The sequence below is a fragment of the Cyprinodon tularosa genome, unplaced genomic scaffold (genome assembly GCF_016077235.1).
Source record: "Cyprinodon tularosa strain WSP-4 unplaced genomic scaffold, ASM1607723v1 ctg544, whole genome shotgun sequence".
Lineage (NCBI taxonomy): Eukaryota > Metazoa > Chordata > Actinopteri > Cyprinodontiformes > Cyprinodontidae > Cyprinodon > Cyprinodon tularosa.
Genome location: NW_024039279.1, coordinates 282,958 through 308,567, shown reverse-complemented (window position 1 = coordinate 308,567; position 25,610 = coordinate 282,958). Strand labels below are relative to the sequence as shown.

Sequence of the window (25,610 nt, the reverse complement as noted above, 5' to 3'; positions counted from 1 at the left end):
TAAATGTTATAGCAATTGACTGGTAAAAAACAGAAAGGGTCATCAATGTAACAAAACTAGACTTCAACATATATCACTAAACATGTCCAGTTTGACCTGTTCCTGTTTTAGCATTTTTTTCCACAGATGATTAAAATAAAAATGATTATCAGTTATGTCCCAAAATGTACATGTGTATTTATTCTCTTTTTTATAAATTTAAAATAGTAAATTTAGACTTAGACTAACTTTATTGTCATTTTGTATAGACAGAGTGAACACTCGTTAGATACAGCTTTCTGACCGTAAATGAGCAGCAGCTTAGCAGTTAAAATTAACATTTCCATTCATAAAGTGCAGCATTTATCAAATGTAAACAGTGTAGGAGAGACATGGTGCAGAAAGGCATTGATGTGGAAGATCAGAGCAGCGCAAAAATAAATAAATATGGTGGAAAAATGCAGTAGAAGATAGTTGAGTTGAGTTCTATTAGGTATGATGTTATCATTCTGATGCAGAGTCTGTGACTTGATTTAGAGTTTTTTCAACAGTTTAACAGTATGATGGCTCTTGGGATAAGCTGTTACAGAACCTGCTGGTCCTGTAACAGGATATAACATAACAGTAACTAGAACAGTGAAAACATAATATTAGAAGAAACGAGAAGAGAAAAAAGACCATAAATCCTCCTCACCCCCTTTAATTCTCTATATGGCAGCTGGACCATGTGACGGGAAAGCTCAGATAGGGCTGAATAATTTTTAAACTAAACTTATACAATATCATTATTATTCACTGTTAAAATAAAAATCTAATCCTTGTAAACTGTCTGCCAATATATTTGATTTTATATGTTCTTGCCTGTCTTGTAAGATGATAAAATGTAAGAATTTAATATGTATCTTTGATAGTGATTGCATGTTTTTTGTTATTTGCAAACTGATATTAGAACCAGACCAAATTAGAACTGCTATTTACTGCCCTATTTGTTTTACTTATTATTTAGTATTATTTTTTTTTCCGGTTGCATAACTCCTCAAACATGCCTGATTTCTTGACGTTTATATAAAAACACATTTGTTTATATCACGAAATGTATTTATATTGACATGACAAAATTGTTGAACTTTTAATAAACACATGTTTGTTGTCGATGTGTTTGTTAAATACCCTTTATGTCATTAATGTTTACAGTATTTATTTTCTTCTAAAGTAGACGGACACTTCGTTAAATGTCTAATAATTTGAAATGTGGAGCTTTTGAAAGTTTTATTCCGGAAGTTATTTTCCTCCTTCCGGGCCAATGATAACGGGCAAGATGGCGGCATCCATAACGAGGACGTTTGGGGTTCTTCGTAACGCTTCATGCAGCAGTTTAAAGGTACTGTGACATTAAATTATGTTTTATTAATAAAGTTGGAACATTTAGAAAGATTGTTCTTCTTGTTTATAAACAGCGAATAGAGGCTGACAGGGAGGACTGTTGGCTTTAAAGGTTTCACACATCATGAGCCTCCAAGCATCAACATGGAAAGCTCACATAGAATCAAGATTTTGGTTTGAAAACTATAAACCTAGATGTTAATTGGCCCCCATAGAACATCATTATAAAGCTAGAGCCAAAATGGCCGCTTCAATGATTCCAGGGTACATTCACTGGGACGTAATTTTAAGTTGTTTTGGCTTTCAAGGTTTCCATGTTTTTCACTGCAGCTATCCTCCATAGCTCCCATTCCACTTCAGAATAGATTGTACACTGAAAAAAGACTAAAACATTTGTTTCTCCCACTCTGCTGTTTCTGATTGATCTCCTTATTGATGATCCTCATTGATCAGTTCTGGTTCTTATCTTTTCTAAACAAACACAACTAATCAGCAGGACATTCATAAAGCAAGTAGCTCATAGATGCTTTAACATCCATAAGGTTTGTCTTTACGCTAATGTGCTTTCTGACTGGTCTGACGTCCAGTCATTTAGCTTCAGGAGGAAGAGGTGGTGGTTCTAGTTGCTCCTCAGCCTCACTGGCTGCAGGAGGTCAGTCAGCTGACAGGTGGAGGTCAGCACCGTGAGCATCAAAGGATTTCATGACAACAGACTGGAAACAGGAACTCGGTTGGATGTGAAGTTATTCCTTCTCTCTACAAACTGCTCTGTAGGAAGCAGTTTCATCACAGAAAGATTTGTGGGCGTTAGCTTAGTTGAAGTTTTCTCTGCAGATAAACAAACGGGTAAGGCTGCAGCACAGCCCTCACCTCTTGGCCTCTTACCTTTCAAAATAAAACCTAACATAACAATCATCATTACTTGTCCTTTTTATCCTGTTTTGCATCATATTCTGTGAGCCATCACCAGTCTGCTGCGTACTAACCCTAACTTCACGCTTGTCTCGTACTTAAACCTAAGCTTTGAGTCAAACTTTAAAACATCTCTTGAAACAACGTTCCTATATTTCCTTTTTTTTTTCATTAACACCAATTACATGGTAGAGAATCAGATAAAACCAAACATTTGACCACCTACAGGAAGGAAAAGTTATGATATGTAAGAGAATGGAAATATGGTCAGTAATTTTAAGAATTAACAGTTAAAATTGAATCCGTACATATCAGAATTACTATTACAGATATATACAGCATGTGATTTGGACTCCTAGTAATGTCATTATGACTAATGTGAATTTTATTTAAGATCTTTTTAATCCCATTGGGACAAAACAGAACAAATATCAGATATAACATCATTGTTATGAGTCAAAACTAAGGGAACAGTCAAAATCTATTTACAGATGTTTTGAATCAGAGTTTGGTTTCAGGAAAATTTGTTTGCAAATATCAGTGATAAACCGCAATTCTACCTATTAAATGTTAAAACAGCTTTCCATAGTAACTGCATAAAGTGGGCCTAAGGGGTCTATGATATATGTCTAAGATGGCTCAGTGCTGGTGGAGTTAAACAGTGGCTGTTACAGTTTAAATGGTTCTTTGATTCAAACAGAACATGCTCTCATCATCATTAACCGGTTCTTCAGTAAACTGAATAAAGCAGTCACTGTTTTCCAACTTTAATCTATTTATTGTTTTTCAATAATTCTCTGGTCTGAAGATGTTTTTTATCTTCCCTCCCACAGAATTCAGAGTTAATTCTGGATATACGGCACCCTGGCCCGCTTTTCTTGCCGGTTCGGACCAAGAAGAGGTACTTTATCCCCCCCGCAGTGGGTTTGAAGGGGAAGAAGGAGGAAAACCCAGAGGCGAAGGCCCGGGCAGCGGGGATCGTCTTCAGACAGCAGTACTTTGAGAGACCCATCAACATCGCCTGCTCAGGTAAACTTAGCGAATGTGAATGTGTGACCCTGACCGCTCTGTGGAAAACGTTTTATTATTGAACATCGCATCTTGTTGTCCATGCTACCGTTGTTCTCCTCAGCGGGGGTGTTTGACCCATACGTCCCTCCAGAAGGAGACGCCCGTCTCTCCTCTCTGTCCAAAGAAGGCCTGAAACAGCGAACAGAACAGCTACGACAGAGCGCCGCCTCGCAGCTGGCGTAAGATCTGCTGCTGATGCTTTCTACTCCAGCGTGAGTCGATGTTTATAGAAAACGGTTTGGGTCAAACTAAGAATTCCCATCTTGTTTCAGGATTCGTAAAATCAAAGAGCACGACTCGCAGTTCAGCACCAAGACGTTCGCAGAGCAAGCTCAAGAGATCTTCATAGAGGCTCACGACGCCCTGACACAGTAAGGAGATGAACTCTCCCCTCCTTCCCCCCCACAGGCAGCTGATACACGCTCAGGCAGAATCATACCTTTATGACACAGAGGGGTGTGTTCGAAGCTGGAGGTTTACTCCCGCTGCTCTCAGATCTGCTGATAAAACATTGTTGATAGCGTCATAATAAACAAAGATAAACAGTTTATAAGGACCATTCTGGGTCAGTGACTCTGTTTGCCTTCAGCTGCAATGTTTTCCTGTACATTTCCACTTGTTTTAATGTGGGACATGCAGCAGCTGCAGAGCCTCTCGCTCACCTGCAGGAGTTCTGTAGGTCTGAGTCAGAGCAGCAGCACAATATTCTCACTGCAAGCTGGAATGTTATTAGCTTCATGCTGATCTATTTAATTTAAATGTTAAAAAGCTATTATTTTTACTACTGATGAAATAAAACAATTCCTTTTTGTTATATGATACAGTAAGGCAGTGGTTGTTTAGTGAGGCTGTCTGCTCAGGAAGCAAGGCTGCAGGAACCTGGGAGCTTCCCAGCAGTAAATCAGGGCTGCTTTTAAAATGTTGGAAGTATTTAACTGTGGATCTATCCATCTAAGAAAGGAAAGTTGTTGTGGTTCTGCAGCCAGCTGACCAGCAGTGGCAGCAACATGCTGGGGGACTGATTTTTAGTTGCTTTCTAGGACTCCCTCTGGCATCTTGTTGAAAGATTTCAAGGAAGGACAGAAAATGATGAAACTTTTTAAAGGCTTGCCTTCAGCACTGGGAAGCTGCCTTCCATATAGTTTAAATGCAGGATAATCAGGTTCCACTCACTGTCTTCTACTCTGCAGAGTCTAAATTAATTCATTTTTATTTTCTGTATCAATCTTACATTATTTATTAGTTGACCCTAATAAAAAAAAAGAAAAATTTTTTTTTTTTCCTTCGATAAAATTATAACAAAAAATAGAGATCAGTTATTTTAAATGTGCATTTTCTGTGGAGCTACTTCAGTGACAGCTTGCATTGGCATGGAATGTGAGATTTGGGAACACTAAACCTGGTGTGCCAATAAAAACACTGAACCAGATCACTGAGCAGCAGTAATGATGAATGCCACTGCCTCTTCTGTTTAGACAGAACAGGGGATTCCTCCATCTCTCTGTTATTATCTCTTTAGTGCAGGAAGCCGACAGTAACCTGACCCTATCATGAAAGAAAAAAACTGCACAGCCATTAGCAGCTGCTTGCAAAGCTGCCACTGAGACACTTTAAAAACCATCAGGATGTCTGATAGGAGCCACATGAGGATGAACCCATCAGATTGGATCATCCGTCCTGCAGTGTAGCTGTAGCATTAGTTACTGAATGTTTTTGGATGGGCTGACGTGTCAGCGGTGTTGTTGGTTTCCTGTTCTTTATTGTTGGTGTTAAACTGAAGGAAATCAATGTCCCTGGTTTTCTTATTGAAGTAACACTTTCTTTTACAGTGTATAAATAACCATGTAATGACATGGTAATAACATAGCAAGTTACACTATTATACTTGGTAACAAGAAAAACATGATGTGGTAATTACCCCAAAATCAAGGTACAGTATATTCTTTGAAAGTAATTACCTGCATGTAATTAACACAATTGTTTGTTATAATATCACAATGGAGACCTTTGGTGGGTATTTACCATTATGTTACCGCATAACAGCAAATTGTAACTTATGATAATATATAAGGTAACTAAAGCATTAAAAAACTGAAAAAGTTAATATAACTTAGAGTTTAGTTAAGAAGACTGGCTCGCTGTCTTCTAGGTTTGGTTTTTTGTTATATTCAATTTAATTCAGTTTATTTCTATAGCGCCAATTCACAACACTTCATCTCAAGGACTGTACAGTTCACCAGATCGTCCAGTCAAATTGATTCAAAGTTTTCTATCTAAGGAAAATCAGCTGATTGCATCGACTCATTGACTGTCCAACAATACCTCACACTCAGCATGCTTGTAGCGACAGTGGAGAGGAAAAACTCCCTTTGAACAGGAAGAAACCTCCAGCAGAACCAGGCTCAGTGTGAGCGGCCATCTGCTGAGGCCCACTGGGGTTCAAGGAGACAGAAGCAGACATAGAAAAAGAAGCTTAGATACAAAAGGCAACTGTCAACCAGCTCCACAGGCGGCCCCGTCCAGGAAACACACAGCATGACCGATGCATGTCCGAGGATGAAGAGAGCACACCCAGTTAGTCGCAGTCAGAGAAACAGGTCTACACTGAAAAACAGGCTGATCTATAAACAAAGGCGTTGATGGCAGCAGCACAGCTGATATTTCTCTCCAGGATGGAGTCACAGCCAAACAGGAACAGACCAGATGAAGCTACTATGAGAAAAAGCAGAGAGAGCAGAACGTTAGAGATTGAACTAACAGATTCTGCAGAGTGGGAGAATAGAGATAGAATGAAGCAGAATGATGAAAAAGGTCCAAGTAACATATGTCACGCAATAACTTGCATTTTACTAGATACTGTAAAAACAGGTTAATTTATTGCTGTAAATAAAATGAATATGAGTTACCTGGCAATAAGTGTAACTATAAGTAATATAGTGTAAGTTATGTTATTACCATGTTATTACATGGTTATAGATGTACTGTAAAAGGAAGCATTACCTTTATTGCCATAGATATTTGATAAATCATTTTAGAAAACAGGGAACCAGTAAGAACGACTGATGGCTCCTTCTTCCATCTTGGCTCCATTCAAACCAGCCGTTTTCTGGTCTCCATCAGGACGTTTGGATTTGATGACGTTTGTTCTTGTTTTGCAGCTTCAATAAGGAGAGGCTTCATTCTCTGGTCACAGAAAGATGTTACCCTGTAAGTTCCTCTTCTTCTTGTAAAATCTTCCTTCAGTCCTCACCTCTTTGTCCTAACTGCTGCCGTCTCTGTCGCTGTGTCTTCAGGAAATGACGAGAGGAAACCGCTACAAGACGATCCGCTGGAAGTTCGTGGAGTCTCTGGAACCGCCCAGGGTGGTGCACGCCCGCTGCCCCGACATGGTCACTAAAGGGAACCTGTACGGGCAGGTCACGGTCCGCATGCACTCCAAGCAGGTAAGACTTTAAACTAGCGGTGATGCACCCGTTATTATACGGGCCGACAAACAGCTGGTTAAAGTGAAGTTAATTCTCTAGAGGTGTGATTACTGGACAGGGTTCTGTTGGTTCTGATCATGTTGATCTGTTGGTAGACTTTAGCCATCTATGACCGCTTCGGGAGGCTGATGCTTGGCAGCGAGGAGCAGCCGAAGGACGTCCTGGAGTACCTGGTCATTGAGCGGCACCTGATCAACCCCTACAGCAGGTGGAGGCTCCACGGGAAAATCGTTCCCTCGTGGGCTCCGCCCAAAGACCCAGTTATTAAGGTAACAAACACTTTACTCTAGTTTTATACTGGAAACTTTATTTAAAGCATCAATGTATAGTGTGGGTTTTTCAAAAGAGTTCTACACCAGTGGCTCTCTCTGGCTAAATTATGGTCCCTCATTGATTTATTATATTTAATTTCTGTGTATTACACAAAATAATGATCATAGGACCACATGACTGGATGTGCAACATGGTGTATGAAAGTAATAAGTAAACAAAATAAATAAAAATATTAAGATTAGATTTTTTGTGGAAAAGCATAAAAATGTTTGATGCTGAGGTGTTTATTGAAGCAGGAGCTAAAGCTGCAGAAGCTGCACTGCTGATAGATGTGCTGCCAGCAGATGAAAACAGCGTAAAACAATGTTTGTTTATGCGGATTGAACCTGTGGTAAAAAAAAAAACTCTTAATAGGTCTAAAATGAACAAAGTAAATTTAGCTTATTTGGCAAATGCAGATTTATTTTAACATGAATTTCTAGTTTTTGGTGATTTCTTTACAGGTTCAGTTCCTGTCAGGTCCCCTTTAAAAGGAAACCCTTTCAGTTCCCATGTGTTTCAGGAGTAATTAAAACTATTTCTTATCAAGCACAGCATCTTAAAGAAGTCCAAAAATGGTGTTTATGTGCACCATTCTTCTGAAATGATCTTTAAATTCAGGTTTAAACTTTTTTTTTTCTTGCTGAGACTTTGGCCTGTGGGTGTGCTTGTTCATGTGGATGTACCTTTAGCAACATTAGCAGTTAGCCATGCCTGGTTTCCCATTGTTTCTTATTGGGAAGCAATAGGAAACTAACCCAATGGGTTTCCGGATAGACGAGTCAGAGTACCTCCACCTCACTGCGGAGCTGAGTCCCACCTGGTTTTTAGACGTATAGTGTGAGCAGGTAGATCGCATCAGAGCGTCGGGCCGCACAGTGTGAGAACATATATCGTGAGCTGTGAACTCACACTGTACGATGAAATCCTATGGTTTCGTCATACAGTGTGAGCTGCAGCTGCGTGCAACAATTGAAAAATCACAGTGTATGCCCGGCTTTACCGACTGCCTGCAGGTGAGTCCCTGACTGGTGGAATAGAGGCGACCGTGGTGATAGAAAGCCTGGCTAACGTTATCATCCTGCCAGAACTGACATCAATACAGGAGGAAGACCATAGATTGCGCTCTGTGGAGGGTGTCCTGTTCTGGGCTTAGGCTTAGATATTAGTTCAGGGTTTCTACAGGATGGTAAAATGTTTTGCCACCTTTTAGAATGAACCCAAATTAAGGCCTTTGAAATGTAATAAAAGGTAACAAACAGAACTGAACTAGGTGGTAAATGTTTTTGTCACCTCTCCATATATTCTGTCTCTTCCATTGATGATGAGCTTTTTTGTTTCAAGTTCAGTTCTCTATAAAATGTGTAATAAAGTTATAGCTATAGGCAGCAGGAAGTGAGCTGATGTTAATAGACTCAATAGGTCCTGCTGGCTGCTATGCAATGCAGTGCTTGGACTGCCTATACTGTCATTGTGAGCCCCACCAAGGTTGAACTGAAGTGATTTTAGGAAACCAATTGCCTTAAAAATGTTTGCTTATTAACTCAGCTTATTTAGTCTAATAGAGAAATTCAAGTAATTACAATAAATATTTTGTTACACTAACATTGGTTTCAAAAATGTACTGTTTAATTCCTTAAACTGAACTAAAGACCAGTAAGATTCCTTCATTTAAATGTATTTTTTTTTATTGTTATATCAGTTGGACTTTAGTTCTCAGCCTTTTGGACATAAGGAGAAGTTTAACTCTTTGGTTTTCTGTTTTCAATTCAGCTTTAGTATGGAAATTATTTTATTATACTATCCTGCGCCTGTTAACTATTACCATTAATCAATATACTGGGTAGTAGTGATGTGTCCAGCTCATAGAGTATACCATGTGTCTGTGCACGCATCGCTTCAAGTCACATGACTGATACGGGAGCTGGTTCAAACTGACTGAAGCACTGAACTGTGTTTTTTAGCACATCTGTCAATGGGATGCATCTGCCGAAAATAATCTCTGATCTTAAATTCATCAAGAAATATGGAGCAGCTTTAAGGCAATAAGAAAGGATTCTGATCATTTTGATCTCATATTTGTTTTAAATTTCTTTTTTTTTTTTGTCGTCCTGCTCCTCTTAATTATGCGGCAAAGTCTCTGAATTTAAATCGATTTGAAATTGACTCTTAGTTTAGTGTAGCGCTGAAAGAATCAGATTAATCAATTATTGAAATAATCATCAACTCATTTACTAATCGATTCATTGTTAACTAGAGCAATAGAGACTGTAAAACCTGCCTTTAGCTGACAGAGGGACAGGAATTTACCAAGATTGTAAGAAAATATATAAACATTTGGCATTTAAGATAGAAAATGTGTTTCATCTGTTTGGCTATCTGATTAGAGCTCTGTCAGATCACATGATATCATCTGGTTCATTTTCTATATGCATCATTAAACACACATCTTCGCCTCCTTCCTGCAGACGGTCGCCATTCCTGGTCCAGAGCTGAAGCCGTGGGAAGAGTTTGATCCCCTCAGCTATGAAGTTCCCAAACCAGCAGCCGTACAGTGGAATAAGTAGGTCAGCAGGGGGCCCCAGTCTCTGGGTTAAACATTTAGGAGGACGTGTTGATCAATAAGTGGAAGAAGAAAGAAACTATGCTTAATTTCTTTCTGCTGTATTTTGAGATATCTGAAGAAAGATGAGCTTCGGTTCAATAACCAGCAACATTCTGAAGCTTCTGTATCATCAAATAACCTTCAATGAATATATCTTCTGTTCACACGTTTAAATTGTTCCTGTGGGAATCATTTTCCATGTACATGTAAGAAATGAAAATGCACAGAAGTGTAGAGTTGAGTGGTTTAATACTGCATTGAATATACAGGATGCCAACATGTGCAAAGGAAAATAAACAGATATTGCTGATAACAATTGTCCCAGCTGCTTTTCTTCACAAAGCTACACGTGAGCTCACTTCATGGACTGTGATGCAATAATATATTCAATATATATAATATATTCGGTTCTGATTTTGTTGCGCATGGTCTTTCGCTTTCTATGGATACCTGCCGGAGCCACTTTTCACAGGGATGTTGTAATCTATGGGGATCAAACTTTGGCCCAATCGTTACACTACACCCTCTATGGAGTGTGTACCTGGTTGAAGGGCACGTAAGGTTCTGGTAAGCTGGTTACAAGCATGGAAAAGTTCTGAGACAGAACTGGTTCCATCATCAATCCTCACCTCTGCGACGTAACTGTGGCGTCAAAATTAGTGAGACCTGTCTCTGTTTTTGCAATCTGCTGAAAGAAAACTTTTAAAATTATTCAAATGTACATCATAGTAAAATACTTTTTTAGCAAAATAAAATGAGCTTTTGTTGTTTTTTTATTTATAACTAGGGTAAACAAAAAAACTCAAATGAGAAATTGAAGTGTACAGGATATCTTTTTGAGTGTGGAGAGGATACACACACATCAGGATATACAAGAATGGGCATGGAGCAAGGCTAGGGAAAATAAAATGATAAAAAGGTATTTTATAGTAGTATTTAACTATTTCCTCACAGTTTTGCATTTGTTCTGTTATTAAAGAGGACTTAGGTGTTAAGGTCTGACTTCTTCTCATTTGCATGAATATGATGTTTGCTCAAACCAAAAGTCTAAAATGTATAGATCTAGACTGTCTTTGCATTGTAGTATATGTGCAAACTAAAGATGTGAACATTACTTTTCATTGATAAACATTTCTTTAAGAGAGACCAGACAATTTTGAAAAATAGATTTTAGGAAAGAATAGGTGCTGTAGTTTTACAAAATTCAAATGCATCTTCTTCAGATTGGATTCTCCTCTTAAGAAGTTCAGCAACAGGGTGTATTTATTACTTTAAGTTGAGTTTCTTTAACCTCATTATCACAGGTGTTAAACAAAAGGTCAGTGCACACAATTGTAGTGTAACAAAAAAAAGGGAAGGCAATAGCACCCCCTTCATTCCAAAGTGCAATGGTGCCATTTTTAAATATGGTATGGCTCTGTCATGTAGTCTTCACTGGTCCTCTTCTGTTTGCTGCAAAACAGGCTTCTGTCAAAACAGCCGCCCTAACCCCTAAAACCCTCAATCACTATACTGTATAAAACGGGGGCTATTTAGTGAATTTTACAGTGAAATCAATTAACTGACCATTCGGACTGATGATCACTTTTTTTCCTCCCTCTTGGTGACGTAACTCCGCCTCACCGCATGGTGCCCGCGCCATTTTTGTTATCTGTCGATATTGTCGGGTAACAACAGTCGTAGGCAACAGCGGGAAATCCCATTATGCTTTGCTAGGAGTGCGCTCCGGAATATTTCTGCTCGTCTCGTGACCATGTATGATCACTACTTTTCAAGGTGCATTTTGGAAAATATTAAGTCCACTAATTTCAATCCACTAGATCAGGGGTAACCAATTAAAAATCAGTGGGCTCCGAATAAAGAAAATCAACAACCAGTAAAGGTACAGAGATATTTTATATTCTTTATATAATCTGTTACTTGTTTAAACAGAATTTAACACTGAAATAAAATGATTTTTTTTATGCATCCATGTTATACATTTACTAAAAAAGAAAAAAAATTCCATTTTAAAATCTAAAGTGTTTTTTGAAGTAGAGAATAACAATCTTTCAGTTTCAGTATGTAGACATTTTCCTGATTCACACATTTTATAAAACAGCAGTGGACTTTATGCTGCCCTGCAAGGTTTTAAATTTGGGTCTGATTGGGGACAAAGCCATTATAAAGCGCATATCAAGGTGCAAATTTTGAGCCTTGATCGATATGTATTTTTGATCATGTTCATGGTGGAGAATCCTGCTTCACAGCAGCAGGTTGAGCCAAACATCCTCTAAATGTGCAGGGTCATCTTTGAGCACCATTTCGCTTTTCTTTCACCAGTTTACCGCAGTTCTTCCACCAGTCCACACTTTCTTTTACTTTTTCTCATCGTCGTTACCCATCACCCGGCTTGCCACAGGTTTGCCTGTGTGTGTCTGCCTGTGTCTAAAAGTAGGTAGCGGCAACAGCCCTGACTGACACAGCTCACTCGCTTTACCGTACAAACAGGAGAAGCGGCGCAAGTGAAATTAGACATTGCCGTCGGACAACATGAGGTAATTTATAAATGTTTTAAATCAGGTTGGATCCGGATCCGCTAATCCGTGACCTCTGGACTAGATGTTCGAACTCATCTAAAATGGCAAAACCACTATATATTGCCCTATGTCCATATTTGGGTGGACATTCAGACACAGCCTAAGATTATATTTTTAAAATTAAAATGATACCACAGGGCCAATCATACTGCTGTGAAAGAAGTCAGTTTTATTGGCAAAAAGATCAGATTTTGGTCACATTTCCCTGCTGTGTTAACGTAGCCAAAATGCTTTTCTGTTTGACAGTGAACACTGAATAATGCTCTTTATTGAGATATAGAACAAACATTTCATCATCATTTCTCTTGTTGTTTTTTGGGATATCTCTACTAATCAAAACACAAACAATACTCCAAAAAATGAAAATAAAAAATACAATCGAATGGCGTCTGTCTGATTAAAAAAACAAAAGTTACAATAGATTAATGCTTTAATAATCTTCCTCATAAATTTGCGTTAATGTTAGACATGTCACCAAAATCTCATTTCTAACCTAAAGGAAAGGATTAAATCAATCTATCATTTCTTACCCTGTGTTTTAGCATTGAGCTCATTAAAGTCTGAGTTCATTTCCAGGTTCAAAAAGACATACATAACACCTAAAGTTAGGGTGTTTTTAAACTACAATTAGAGATCATCCAGACATCTGTCAATTTTTATTGTGAAGCAGTAAATGGTCAACAAAATGAAATGTCTTTAGAGCAAAGAGTCTTTGCACAGATGTATTTGGCATTACATCTGGTTAAAAGGTCATTACGTTTCATCAAAATAATAAAGAAAATACCACCATAGAATGTCAAGAGTATGCAGAATAAAAGTATTAATTTTATTAAAAAACATATAGTAGCCTATATAAATAATTGTTTTTATCAATTTTGACAGATCCAGAATAGATAAATATTTATTTCCGGTTACTTCAGACCTGCTAATGCTATTTCTAATGCTAATGCTAATCACGCCAGATCTAACAAGCCAAACCAACTTTGCTTGCATTAGATGAAAATGCCAAAGCAGTGGTAAGAGGGATTCGGACGGACGAAAGAGCTGAACAATAAAGCACACTTGCTATCCCCCGGCTCCCTTCTGTGTTGCTCTTCCCTGTTTTCTGTTGCACTGGTTACCAACGCAAACCCAGGGTGATGGTGTCACCAGACACGCAGTGGTGGCGGGTCAGATCAAGCATGTTTTTGGCAATGGGAAGGGAGCCAAATGCTGATTGTAATCTGGTTGGCCAGATTTTGTAAAACCAGTGTTTTAAAAACACGCGTTAACCCGCTAATTTCAGTTGGAAAGAGGCTTAATACAAGCACACAAAAGACCTTTCATTTAAAACATTCAGACACCAAATAAAATGTTCATATAAGAGCAGAGTAAAAGCAGGAAAACAGATGAGTTCTTTTCAGCGCCATCCAGTGTGTGTGTCTAGCAGCTGGACATGGGGTCTAATTGATACTGCTAAAATGCATCATATGTATGTAATCAGTCTCACAATTCAAACCAACCTACAGTTGCTGCTGGTAGAAAGTCTAGGTTTAGGGTATCTATGTTTAAATCACAAGTCACTTGGGAAAACAAAAGCCTCAGCAGCACACTCGGCATCATCTTCCTCATCTTCTTCTGGAATGTTCTCAGGTTCCCACGTGAAGACATCCATAGTATTTTCTGTAAATGAGCCTGATGTGCCTCCGATGATCTCCCACGGACACAATGCATCCCGCCGACCCAAAGCCAAGTTGTCTTTAGACTCATCTGTATGCCCTGTGGAAATATCTTCTGGAGCCTCTTCTGCGAGAGTCCTGGGATTGTATGAGTCATCAGGGTCACTGTTGGAAGAAAAAAACTTGTCTGCAACATTTGCCTCTGCATCTCCATCATCTCTCTGTTCTTTATCGTCAGACTGACAAACATCTTTATTGTTAGATTCATCCATATCCGATGGACATAGATCGCTCAGTGTGCCATCCTGCTCTTTTGGAAAATTTGGGTCTTCTGTTTCCCACGGACAAACATTTTCTCTAATGCTGTCTTGCTTTTTTACAACATTGGGTTCTGCATTCTCCCATGGACAAAAATTTTCTCTACTACTTTGTCTTTTTGTGACTTTAGTTTCTTCTGTCTCCCCTGGACCCACTTCCGGAACAGCATTGTCCTTTTTGAGACTTTTAGGATCTTCTGTCTCCCACGGACACACTTCTGCAACAGTATTGTCCTTTTTGACACTTCTGGGATTTTCTGTCTCCCATGGACAAACTTCTGCAACAGCATTGTCCTTTTTGACACTTTTGGGATCATCTGTCTCCCATGGACACACTTCTGGAACAACATTATCCTTTTTGAGACTTTTGGGATCTTCTGTTTCCCATGGACACACTTCTGGAACAACATTGTCCTTTTCAAGACTTTTAGGATCTTCTCTCTCCCATGGACACACTTCTGCAACAGCATTGTCCTTTTTGACACTTTTAGGATCTTCTGTCTCCCATGGACACACTTCTGGAACAACATTGTCCTTTTTGACACTTTTGGGATCTTCTGTCTCCCACGGACAAACTTCTGCAACAGCATTGTCCTTTTTCACACTTTTAGGATCTTCTGTCTCCCATGGACACACTTCCGGAACAACATTATCCTTTTTGAGACTTTTGGGAACTTCTGTGTCCCATGGACACACATCTGCCCTGCCACTGTTTTGCTTTGTTAAAACTCTTGCTGGGCTTTGCTGCCCCAGAGACAACGTTTTACAAATTTCCTTTTTTTCATAAGACTCAATCTCCCATGGACAAATGTTTCCTCTGCTGCTTTCAGCCCTCTCAGTTTTAATAGAACCAGTTTTTTCAGATGTATCTTGTTTGTCTTGATGTCCTGCTTCCCAGGGACAAACATTTGCATTCACTGTTACTTGTAATGCAGAGTCAGTGCTTATAGACGCTTTGCCCCCTCCTTTCAATGGGCAAACATCTACCTTGGGCTTAGATGGATCAGGGAAACTCCTTGGACAGATCTCTGTTGCTTTGAACAGTTGTACACATGGATTCAAGGTATTGGGGGCTGTGTTTTTTGTTTTGGTAACTTTTTTGACTTCTTTGGATGAACTGGGATAGATGGCAGATTTCATGCCTTCTTGATGAAAAGGTACCATCAATGTTCCTTTGATCCCTAAAGGATTTAGGTTTTGGTATACACTTTCATCCTTGTCTTGATCATCCCAAGGACAAACATTGGCAGGTTCACTGTCTTGTCTTATTGATATTTGGGGGGGCTCTACTGTCTCCCAGGGACAAACATCTACTTTCGAAGCTTGTGACTTAGGATCTTTGGATGTTGTAGATTGTGAAGTGACTGAAATATCCTGTGACTCCCAAGGGCATGTTTCAACCCTACTGCTCTTTGGTCCCCTCACATTCCCTTGGTCTTGTGACTCCCATGGACAGACGTTAGATAAATCTGACACCTGGGATTCTTGGGAACAGATGTTAGCTTTGATGCTCAGTTGCTCGTTTGGTCCTTCCCCCTGCTGTGCAGAACCAGCTCCATCCCAAGGACACACATCTGTGTTGGACACATTATAGGAGGTTCTGATTCTATTGCTACCTCTCCGACGAGTGGAAGGAGTTCTTGAGCTGCTAATAGTCTCCCGAGAACTTATGCTGCTACGTCTGCTGCTTTGCCGTGATAGAAACACGTGTTCGTGACTTCCCTCTCTCTGTGCATCATCAGCATCAGCATGAGAGTGGGCAGATTTAACAATCATGAACCTTCGTGGGCTTCTATCAGAGGAGTCCGCAGATGACAGTCTAACTGCGTTCTGCTTCACAAGGCAGGGCTTTCCATCAGTTGTTGACATACTAAATTTCTGCAGTGATTTCTTGTCCATGCTCGGACGTCTACTAGATGTTCCAGACACTGATGTTGTGGAGGTACTTTCCTGACTTCTTTGGGAATCTTCCCTGTTTAAATGTATATCCTTACTGACCTTGCTGCTATCAACAGATGACATAAGGGACTTCACAGAGAGCCACTTATTAGTGGTTGTGCGGAAGGAGAAGACCCGTTGATCCTTGGTCACCTTGGGTCTTGGTGTTCCTGGTACACTTGCAGACACGGTTACTGGGGTTTTAGAGGGCACACTGTCAGCCTGTGAGTCTTTCTCCACTGAAGGAGCCTTTTCAAAAGGCAATGAATGGTCCCAGGGACAAACAAGTGCTTGTGGGGAAGGTAGCTCCTTTTCTTCGCTATCCTTTGAGCTTGCATATGTAACATGCTTTTTGTTCTTCTCCCCTGATTGTTCCGGCTCCACCTCCCAAGGACAGACCTCAGCCTTGTCAAAGGATTCTGACTGGAGGGCACTTCGGGTCTGATCACCAATGGAAAGGCTCTGCTTTGACTGCGTTCCACTTCCACCAGATATCTTCGGTATGTTTTCTATAGAATGGGTGGTAGAGGAACTAAGGCTCCAAGACTTATGAAGCCTTGTGTGATCAGGATGCAAGAGATTGGTATCAATTGTTAAATTCTGAGCACTGGCTGACTTACAAACCCCAGGAGGAATGTCCAAAGAGTCTGTCTCAGATCGCTGGGAGGATCTCTTTACAGAATTGGGTCTTAAAGTAGACTCACGGAAAGAGGAGACTCTCTCCCTCACATAATGATGTTCATTTGGGGACTTGCATATGAATGAGGAATGGGATTTTATAGAACTTCTGTAACTGATACTTATAGTATCTGGTGCTAATCTTAAGGAATCAGAGTGGCTTGCACGTCTAATATGGAAGGACCCATCTCTCTCTTCACGGCTGCACTGCCGACTTACTGTTTCTGGGAACTCTGTGATGCGTTTCATTAATGATCTTCCCAGTGCACATCGAGAACTGCGCTTCTTTGATAGATGGGGGTTATTTGCCGTCATCTTCTTCACTTTGTGGACCTCTAACTGTGCATATAACTTCTTAAGCTCATCCTGATTCATATGAAGATGCCAGGAAATTGATATTGGAATTGAAGAGACAGAGAAGAAACAGAATAAAAGAAACAAGTCAGAAGAGATTCTAAATTACATTTGTTTGTCAAAAGAAAGAATAAAATATTAATAAAGTTTTGCATTACCACTTTCTGTTGTATGTCGAACAGTACAAATAAAACCAGAGATTAATGTGTAATGTATAAAAATATGCATGAACCTTTTTTCATGTTGGACATAAAACCAGACTAAAGTTTGCACACAAAGGTGGGCCTAGACAAGATGTGATCCCACACACTCGTGGGTTAAAGTCATGCACACTGACCAGTCAGCCAAAGGAATATTCCCATGGCCAAGCAATCCGTTAGTTGGACCCATAGTGACAGGACCACACTGTCACACATATATTTTCAATATTTAGTAGCTTTAAACTTTATGACTTAACTACAAAATTTTGGGTGTCTTTCTACAAAGTGCTTACCATTGTTTTGGGTGGGTTGTAATGTCAGTTTACATGACACCATTTGTTCACCAACTTTAAAACTTATGCCTGATGTCTCAACATTTTCACATAAGCATTTCCTAAAAAAAAAAAAGGTGGCTCTCTCTTTTCACGGATGGAAGTTCCCTGTTTAAAATGGATAAATTAAAAATAAACTCAAGGTCTTGTTCGCGAATGAAGGAAGAATGAGGTGCAGCTCAACAAACCGATCATTGCTGCTGACATAGTAATGTTTACTGTGGGGCGACTTTTGGTGAAAAGAGAGATTAACTGGTTGGTTTAGGTTCCTACCCTTACCATGGGTCATAAAATCTGGTTCATTATTGAAAAATCAAGATCCCACATATTAGCGGGTAGAATGAGCTCCCTCCTCTCCTTCTAGGCTTGCTTATGCTTGATGTATCTATGCTCTGTGTGGAAATTAGACACGCAGAAACTTTCCAACACAGCGTCTGCAGCATATTGACTGATTGACATTATTGATCTCACAGTGGAGAAATGTAGTTGATATATGTAATATCGTACTGTAATAACATACTGTAATGTAACATTGTATCCCTTGCAGATTTCCACGTTGTATTCAATATTCTGGTAGACTCTGGAGGGCAGTAAAGGGGACCACTGGTGAAGATTCTCAGTCATCTAGGTCATAGCCAATTCAGAAAAGTTAAAAAACAATCCACTGGACTAGGGCTGCAACTAACGATTATTTTTTCGATGAATCGGACCAAAAATATTTTTTATATTAACCTCTTTATTCCATAATAAACATTTTAGACAGAACAAACAAGCACACAAGTACAGGTTGCTCATTAACTGTACTGGTGCAATATAAAAAATAAATGTTTGTGTTAAAACTACGCAAACTTACATGAGAAATGTAGCTGTACATCCACAAAATATAGGCTACTTTGTTTCATAAAGCGCAAAAAAGAATTTTTTGTTTTTAAAAGCCTCTATGGGGTTCAAACAATAGGCCCCCCCATTTCAACAAATGAGGTTATTTTAGACTAGAAGAGTTCTGCCTTTTAAGACAGGAAAGTATAGCAGTTAAAGTTGCTACTTGAGAAAATACTGAACCATAGAGATAAAAATAGCCCTGTGATTCAAATTATAAATTGTATTTGGAATAAAAATGAGAGAACTAGGGGTGCTAAAAAACACATCCTCCAAAGACAGATATTTACATGGAAATGTGGAATATGATTAATTGACATATTACTGATCTTGCTGGATTTTATTCTGCTTTACTTCCATAAATTGCAGGATCTTCTTTTCTTTATCTTTGCCAGAAGATTTAAACTTTAAAAGCCTTGCCCTCATAATTTGCAAGTTAATTTATTTATAAAGAAAATATAAACGCTGCTTAAGCTAATTCAAATGAAATTAAAAGTAAAATAAGTAGCCAACCTTATCACTGTCTGTAACCTACTAACACGGTAAGGAAAGCATCAGATGAGCTACCTGAGAATCTAACGTTACGTTTCCCCTCTTTAAAACCAAACAAACATGGTCACTCATCCTGCTGATCAGCTCTCTTCACTGCCATCGAAGGCTCCAACGTGTTTTCTTTTCAGGTGCTGCATCATAACAGTGGTGCTTCCGTGCCATGTTAATTTGTTTTTACAATAGTTGCATGTTACGACTTTTTTCGCTTTACAAAGCGCAGGCTATTTTAATTATTGTGATCAATTTGCGGCGTCAATCCCGGCGCATGCGCGCTTCATTTGCAATCTGGACGCTGAGGGTAAACATCCTGCGGCTCTGACTGCAGCGCTGAGAGGGACTCCTGCGGGAGCGCCGCGGGAGAACAGGGTTGGGATGGGGGAGGCGCCCCACGGCAATGACGACGGCGGCGGATGACGCATTAATCGCGCGACACAACTAATCGATGATTAAATTCGTTGCCAACGCTTTTAAAAGTCGATTTTTATCGATTTTATCGATTCGTTGTTGCAGCCCTACACTGGACGTTTCGCTTCTTATTCAGGAGGCTTTTTAATTCAAAATGTCAGTGTTAGCGTTGAGTTTGAGACTTTATAGAGTGGACCAAAAGGAAAGCCTTGTTCTGGCTTAGAAAACGTGCAAATTGAACCGGATGAATGGGTCTGCCCATTAGGAAAGGGCAGTCGATGGGTTCTTATTTAGCCTGCAATGTAGTAGACAGTGAGCAAGCTTACCACACCATACTGCATGCAGAAGTGGAAAGGTTTTTTTCCACCATTTCCAATGCCTCTTTGTGTCACCCAGAAGAGACAGTCATTTCTTTGCAAGAGTTGCTTATAATCTGTTTCTGAATGAATGTCATATTTTTGGACCATATCTTAACATCAACAGATGTTTATAGTTTCTAGCCAACATTGACCTTTCCATGTATTTACACACTTAGGCCAGGGAGGGGCATAGATGCTCCAATAATGTAATTAGGGTGGGCAGCACCAAGCATAAACCAATCTCAGAAGATGGGGTAAGCAGCTCAGCTATCTGAGGGGCTTGGATTAGAGCTGCTGCTTCTCCACATAGAGAGGAGTCAGCTGAGGTGGCACTTTGTCTCAGGCATGCAACATCTAAGTGAAGACACATGGCAGGACATATCTGAAGGACTGAATGTATATCTTGAGGGAAGATGACACTTTACCTGAAAATCATCTGGATCCATGCTGCGCTCACTTAAAGCAGAACAAAAGCTGTTGTTGAGGAATGAGGCAGAACGACGAAGATCCAGTTCATCTTCATACACTTCTGCTGCTATTTCCTCTTTTCTAGCTTTAGCCTTGTAGAAAAACTAGGGGAGAAACACAAGTATGTGGAAGTGTATGAGATCAGCTCATTCTGAATATAGCAGAACAGTGTTTCAAAACTTTGTTAAACTAGTTAAATATGTACAAATGAAGATTGGTGATCTAAGAGCTAATTATTGAAGGAAAAGGTTACCACTAGAATAGTGACTTTGAAAGTTTACTTTCTGTTAATGTAGGCAGCAATCTGTTGCTTTCCTATTGGTTTAGGGACATCTAAATACCTTTGGAACAAGGAGCAGCATGAGTGTGACTGTGATGGTGACGTGGGTGTGGATGAAGGACAGCAGTAACATCCAGTCTGGATGGAGAGACTGAAAGGTGAACCTAATGAAAGATCCAAACACATAGTCATTCCCTGTCCAGCAGAATTTGTATTTCTTTGAACATATGAAATAATGGTTGTGCCATGGTTACCGAAACAGGTGGAACATGGAGGACAGCAAAAGCTCGTTGTGGATGGCGATGCCCATATAGCGAGGTTCATGAAAGGCTGAGGGGACGGGACGGACGGCTGTCCACAAGGAGCTGCCCCAGCACAGGAACAGAAGCTCAGCTGAAAAAAACAGGAAAACAGGCAGAATGTTGATTAGAAACCAACCTAAATGAGTCTGCTTTCATGTAACACGGCCTGATTCACAGCTTCTCTGCAAGAGCAAAGCCTTTTCTGTCAGTGGAACATCCAGAACCAAAGAACATCTTGCAATAAAAGATCTGAAAAAGCCTAAATGAGCTTAAAATCTCTTGGGTCACCTAAAGAGAGCTCTGAACATGAGATGTCTTCATGTCTGACACATTTGAGGAACTTCTTCAAGACAGTCGAATAAACATATGCATAGATGTCAGCAAAAGAGAGAACTTCTGAAATTAAAAGTTCCTCAGATAAGTATTAGTGCAGGAATTTCATGTGCTATCTAACAGGGTCATCACACCTTTTTATCTGTATTTCTTTTTCTAACAGATATTTTCATTAGAATTGTATTATAAAATTCACATCACGATTAGAAACATTTTATTAACCATAATGTGATATTTTATGTCACAAAAATATATGTTATTAAGTGGATTTAAGGATGTTCAAGAACACAATAATCTCAGATCACTTTTAGGCACATTAATCACCTTTAGATCAGTTAAACCTACATTAGTAGAACTTTACTACGAGTGGGGAGGTAAATATAAAAGTGCCAGTAGTCTGAATACTCGATTTCTGCAGTTTGTCTCATCATAGAAAGAAATAATGAAATGTGTGTATTTAACATGTAAATCATCTTTTAGGTCCTTTTTAATATTTTTGAATAGTTATTTACATTAAAGATTTGTATAGGTTGGCAGTCTTTAACAGTCATATTACAAGGTGAAACATTTACTGCAAAACAGAGCTTTTCTGTGATTTCAGGCTACAATAGTTGTAGTTTTATCCACTTTAATATGTAGTGTTTATATGTTACAAGGAAGGTCATTCTTATAGATTAACACAGGTATATGTTTTGTTTATAACTACCTAATGTAAATGCGGCAATGATTTAAAGGTCTATAAAATAGTTGGTCATTCTTTTAAAAGCGACGATTTGAGAGGCTCAGATAATCAAAGCAAAGATAGTAGGGATGGTATTTACTGCAGGCAACAGAGTGAACAACCTTTAACAGAACCATGTGCTGAAATAATTAAAGCTAACCTTGAAAAAAAAACAACAACAACTGGTTGAAATGTTGGAGCTGTAACCAGTAAGCTTGAAATAAGGAGAATGTTACCGTTATTTATCCTTGTGGTTTGGTCTGGAACAAGGAAATGTCATACTTCTCAAAAAATTGATTTTGCAACGTTTACCTAAGTTTTAAACTGTTCATTTTAAAGTTAATAAGTTAATTCCAAGGAAAAAAAAGAACAACAAAAATTTTTACAATACACTGACATGCATGTTTAATAAAGCTCCGTAACACATTAAATCACATTCTTCACTGCGTTACGCATTCAGCCAATCCAGGTCGGGAGGAGATGACTTGCTGAAGTTTGAGGAAAACATCTGAGCATGCCAGCTGTGGGAACAGATCACCTCTCTGATATTAGAGGAAGGTCACTAGAGAAATGTGAGACTGCTGCAGCACTGCAGAATGATAACAGCAGCTTAAATAACCACCCAATACAACCACAGTATGCAGGATGGCATCTCTGAGTTAAACAAAGCGTCAAACCTTGAGTCAGATGAGCTATAGCAGCAGAAAACCACACTGAGAGTCACTCCTGTCAGCTAAGAACAGGGAACTGAGACAAATCATACGGTCTCACCAAAATATGACATCAACACAGAGGTGTCAAAAGTATAAATGTTTATTACTGAAGTAGAAATCATGATGTTTTAAAACACCTTAATAGAAATTAGAGGATCAACTTAAGCTTTTTACTCCTGTAAAAGTGTGAAAGTACCATTTTTAAAACTACTTAAAGTATAAAACTAAAAGTAAATGAAAAGAAATATTAAGGACAAAAGCTTTTCTGCACTACCCCATCAATGGGACATTTTTCTAAACTTCTGGATGATAACATCCTTATAATTAATTTTCTTAGTTTTATAACTAATGGTAACATTGTCAAATTTAACTTTGCATCTGAAAAACAAATCATTATCTTGAAAAACAATTTATTTTGGTATGTGGTGAACAACAAGTTGGGGCAACACTGAGTCCATCCACAAAGAAATACATTTTCTGGATGAGAATAATTATTTTGATTTTATTTTTTAAATACCAACAGGACATAATGAAAATGAGCCTAAATGAAACAAAACTAACAGACCCATTAGTTTTGTGTCATTTAAGCCCATTTTCAAATGGAGTAGAAAGAAGAGATAATTGCAAAAAAAAAGTAAGTTTTCTAAAAAAGAATTACTCCAATAAAGTGTAGATAGCTGAAATTTCTACCTAAGTAAAGTAACTAAGTATTTGGACTTTGTTACTTGACACCTCTGCATCAACATCATAACATAACATGAGCTGCAAAATTCAGATGATGGAGTCAGAATTTGGTGCCACTAATGATCCATCCTGCTGGTATCTAGGTGGGGGCGGGGGGGACCTTTGGTTTATGATAGAGCTAAAGATTAACTTCAGAAGTACAGCTGAGTGTGATGCATGTATCAGTCTGAACCAAAGTGTCAGAGGAGGAGCTGAGGGTCAGAGAGCTGCACCATCCAATACTTGGTAGGTTGTTTGTTTCATACGCTCTCCAGATGGAATAGATCACAGTCTGTTAGCACTGAGGAGAATAACACACTCACCCACAGCCATCATGTAGTCCCAGCGGTCCAGGTAACACAGGCTGAAGCCCTGACCGTCTGCCGTGGTGGCTGTAAGAAAAACCGGAATGCTCCGATCTCGGTTCTGGAGAACACCCACGGTCCACGCACACAGGAACCAGCTGACCGTCATCAGCATGACTCCCAGAATCCTCAGCAGGTGGAGGCTGGAAATGTAGGGCATTCTCTGGGCTGTACGTGAGAGGAACACTTTCAGCACCCTGGACAGAGAGAGAGGGAGTCAGGGCGTCATTAATGCAAAACACTTTGTTATTTACAAGAGGATAAAAACATGTTATTTCATGTGGCAGAAAAAGCCAGTTTGGGTCAATGTTTATGATTAAACAGGACTAAAGATTTAAGAATTTCATAAATAAAGTAGAGGCAGAGGAGAAAGTGTTTGTAAAAAGAGATTTTTTATTTTTCCTAGGGTAGATACAGTCCCATCAATTGAATTTTCTTATTTTGAAAGGGGAGCATAAAGTTTCTCTAACAGGCCAATCTCTGTTACTGATTTTTATTTTCTTAATTCCCTCTGCATGATATTACATTTTCTCCTTTAGTTTAATAACTGCAGGCTGTTATTGCAGGAGGAGGGTCGCTCCTACGTTCACCCCCGGCCAGAAGGTATGGCTTTCCACTAGGGACATTCACCTTGTTCAAAAAACTCTCCCCCCAGTTTATCAGTCCATATGAGATGGAGAGGATCATCACTCCTTCTGCTGTCCGTCTCTGCTGTTGTGTTTTTTAAGTTATTTGAATTCTTTACCTGTACATTTTCAGTGTAATTGTGCCATAGACAATGGAGAAGCCAAGCATTCGGACCCAGCGCAGCAGAATACATCTGAAGGTACTCGGCTTGAAGTACAGAATGAAGACCTGCAGAGGGAAACACACTGGAAGTAAAACTGCAGTAAAGGTTTTATTGTAGCTGGACTTTTCCTTCTCTGCAGATTCTGTTTTAACATTTAAACTGTTAGTCTAATATAAGAACAAAGATTACAGTTTGAAACTGCTGGTCAGAGGTTAGCAAACAAAGGAAGGCTGTGGAGGACTTGATCTGCAGGAGCAAACATGTTTATCTGCCACGTTATGTTTTCCTGTTTAAAGTAAAAGTCCGCTCATATTCAGAATTCAAACTTCTGAAAGTACTTTAAATATGAAATTATTCCATCCTGTTCAATAAATGATCAGTGTTTTTAATTAAGAGTAATTCTCATTTGATTGTCCTTTACTGGAGGCATCCATGTCCTACTGGTTTGTGACGTCATGGTGCGTTTTCGGCTGTTGATCAAGTCCCAGTGCTGTATCTGGTGTTTGTCACAACGCGCTATTATCCAAGTCATCTTGAAAACATTCTTCTTCCAAATGTTGGCTACATATTATGGGTTTTTTCTCTGGCCAGAAGTTCGATGGCAAATCCTCCCTCTTCAAGTTGGCAATCCAACGACCAACCCGTCTATGTATTCCAACATCCAGCTGCCATGCCGTGGGCATTGTCAGTTTCACTATAGCTCTGGTGAATTTCAATGGTGAAGTCCTCTGGAAATCTTCAATAATTGTTGTTGATTGCAGATGTGTCTAGTAGTTCCCATTGATTTAGCTTGTAAAGCGGGGAGAATGGCGCTAGGCTTACCGCACCGTGACGTCACTGCAGGAAGATGGCAGGAGGGACGGGTTACTATATATGTGAAAAAATGGCCGTTCCCAGACTCAGTGATCACAACGAAA

The 25,610-nt window shown here is 39.3% G+C and overlaps 2 protein-coding genes across 2 annotated transcripts in view; one reads left to right on the top strand and one right to left on the bottom strand.

Annotated features, from left to right (window-relative positions):
• The first annotated feature begins 1,245 nt into the window (after window positions 1-1,245).
• On the top strand, window positions 1,246-10,060 carry mrpl45 (mitochondrial ribosomal protein L45). The gene is made up of 8 exons (XM_038304847.1): window positions 1,246-1,360; window positions 3,108-3,303; window positions 3,407-3,524; window positions 3,618-3,716; window positions 6,504-6,552; window positions 6,639-6,788; window positions 6,926-7,099; window positions 9,611-10,060. Exons 1-8 carry the CDS (start codon window positions 1,283-1,285, stop codon window positions 9,707-9,709), a joined length of 963 nt encoding a protein of 320 aa, XP_038160775.1. The 5' UTR covers window positions 1,246-1,282; the 3' UTR covers window positions 9,710-10,060.
• A 2,434-nt stretch (window positions 10,061-12,494) lies between these two features.
• si:ch211-156l18.8 (probable G-protein coupled receptor 179) overlaps window positions 12,495-25,610 on the bottom strand; it is a 37,676-nt gene continuing 24,560 nt past the window's right edge. Inside the window, exons 6-11 of the mRNA XM_038304850.1 lie at window positions 24,649-24,758; window positions 23,862-24,100; window positions 21,001-21,139; window positions 20,808-20,910; window positions 20,424-20,570; window positions 12,495-17,283 (exon numbers count right to left, since the gene is read on the bottom strand). Of these exons, the coding sequence (XP_038160778.1) occupies window positions 13,879-17,283; window positions 20,424-20,570; window positions 20,808-20,910; window positions 21,001-21,139; window positions 23,862-24,100; window positions 24,649-24,758 (4,143 nt within the window). The 3' untranslated portion in view covers window positions 12,495-13,878. The remainder of the gene's footprint in view (window positions 17,284-20,423; window positions 20,571-20,807; window positions 20,911-21,000; window positions 21,140-23,861; window positions 24,101-24,648; window positions 24,759-25,610) is intronic.

Bases quoted from the DNA above. Each gene is read 5' to 3' on its own strand.
- mrpl45 (XM_038304847.1), top strand. From the start codon at position 1,283: ATGATAACGGGCAAGATGGCGGCATCCATAACGAGGACGTTTGGGGTT. The intron at 3,717-6,503 runs GTAAGGAGATGA...CTTGTTTTGCAG, and splicing joins GCTCACGACGCCCTGACACA to CTTCAATAAGGAGAGGCTTC. The intron at 6,789-6,925 runs GTAAGACTTTAA...ATCTGTTGGTAG, and splicing joins TCCGCATGCACTCCAAGCAG to ACTTTAGCCATCTATGACCG.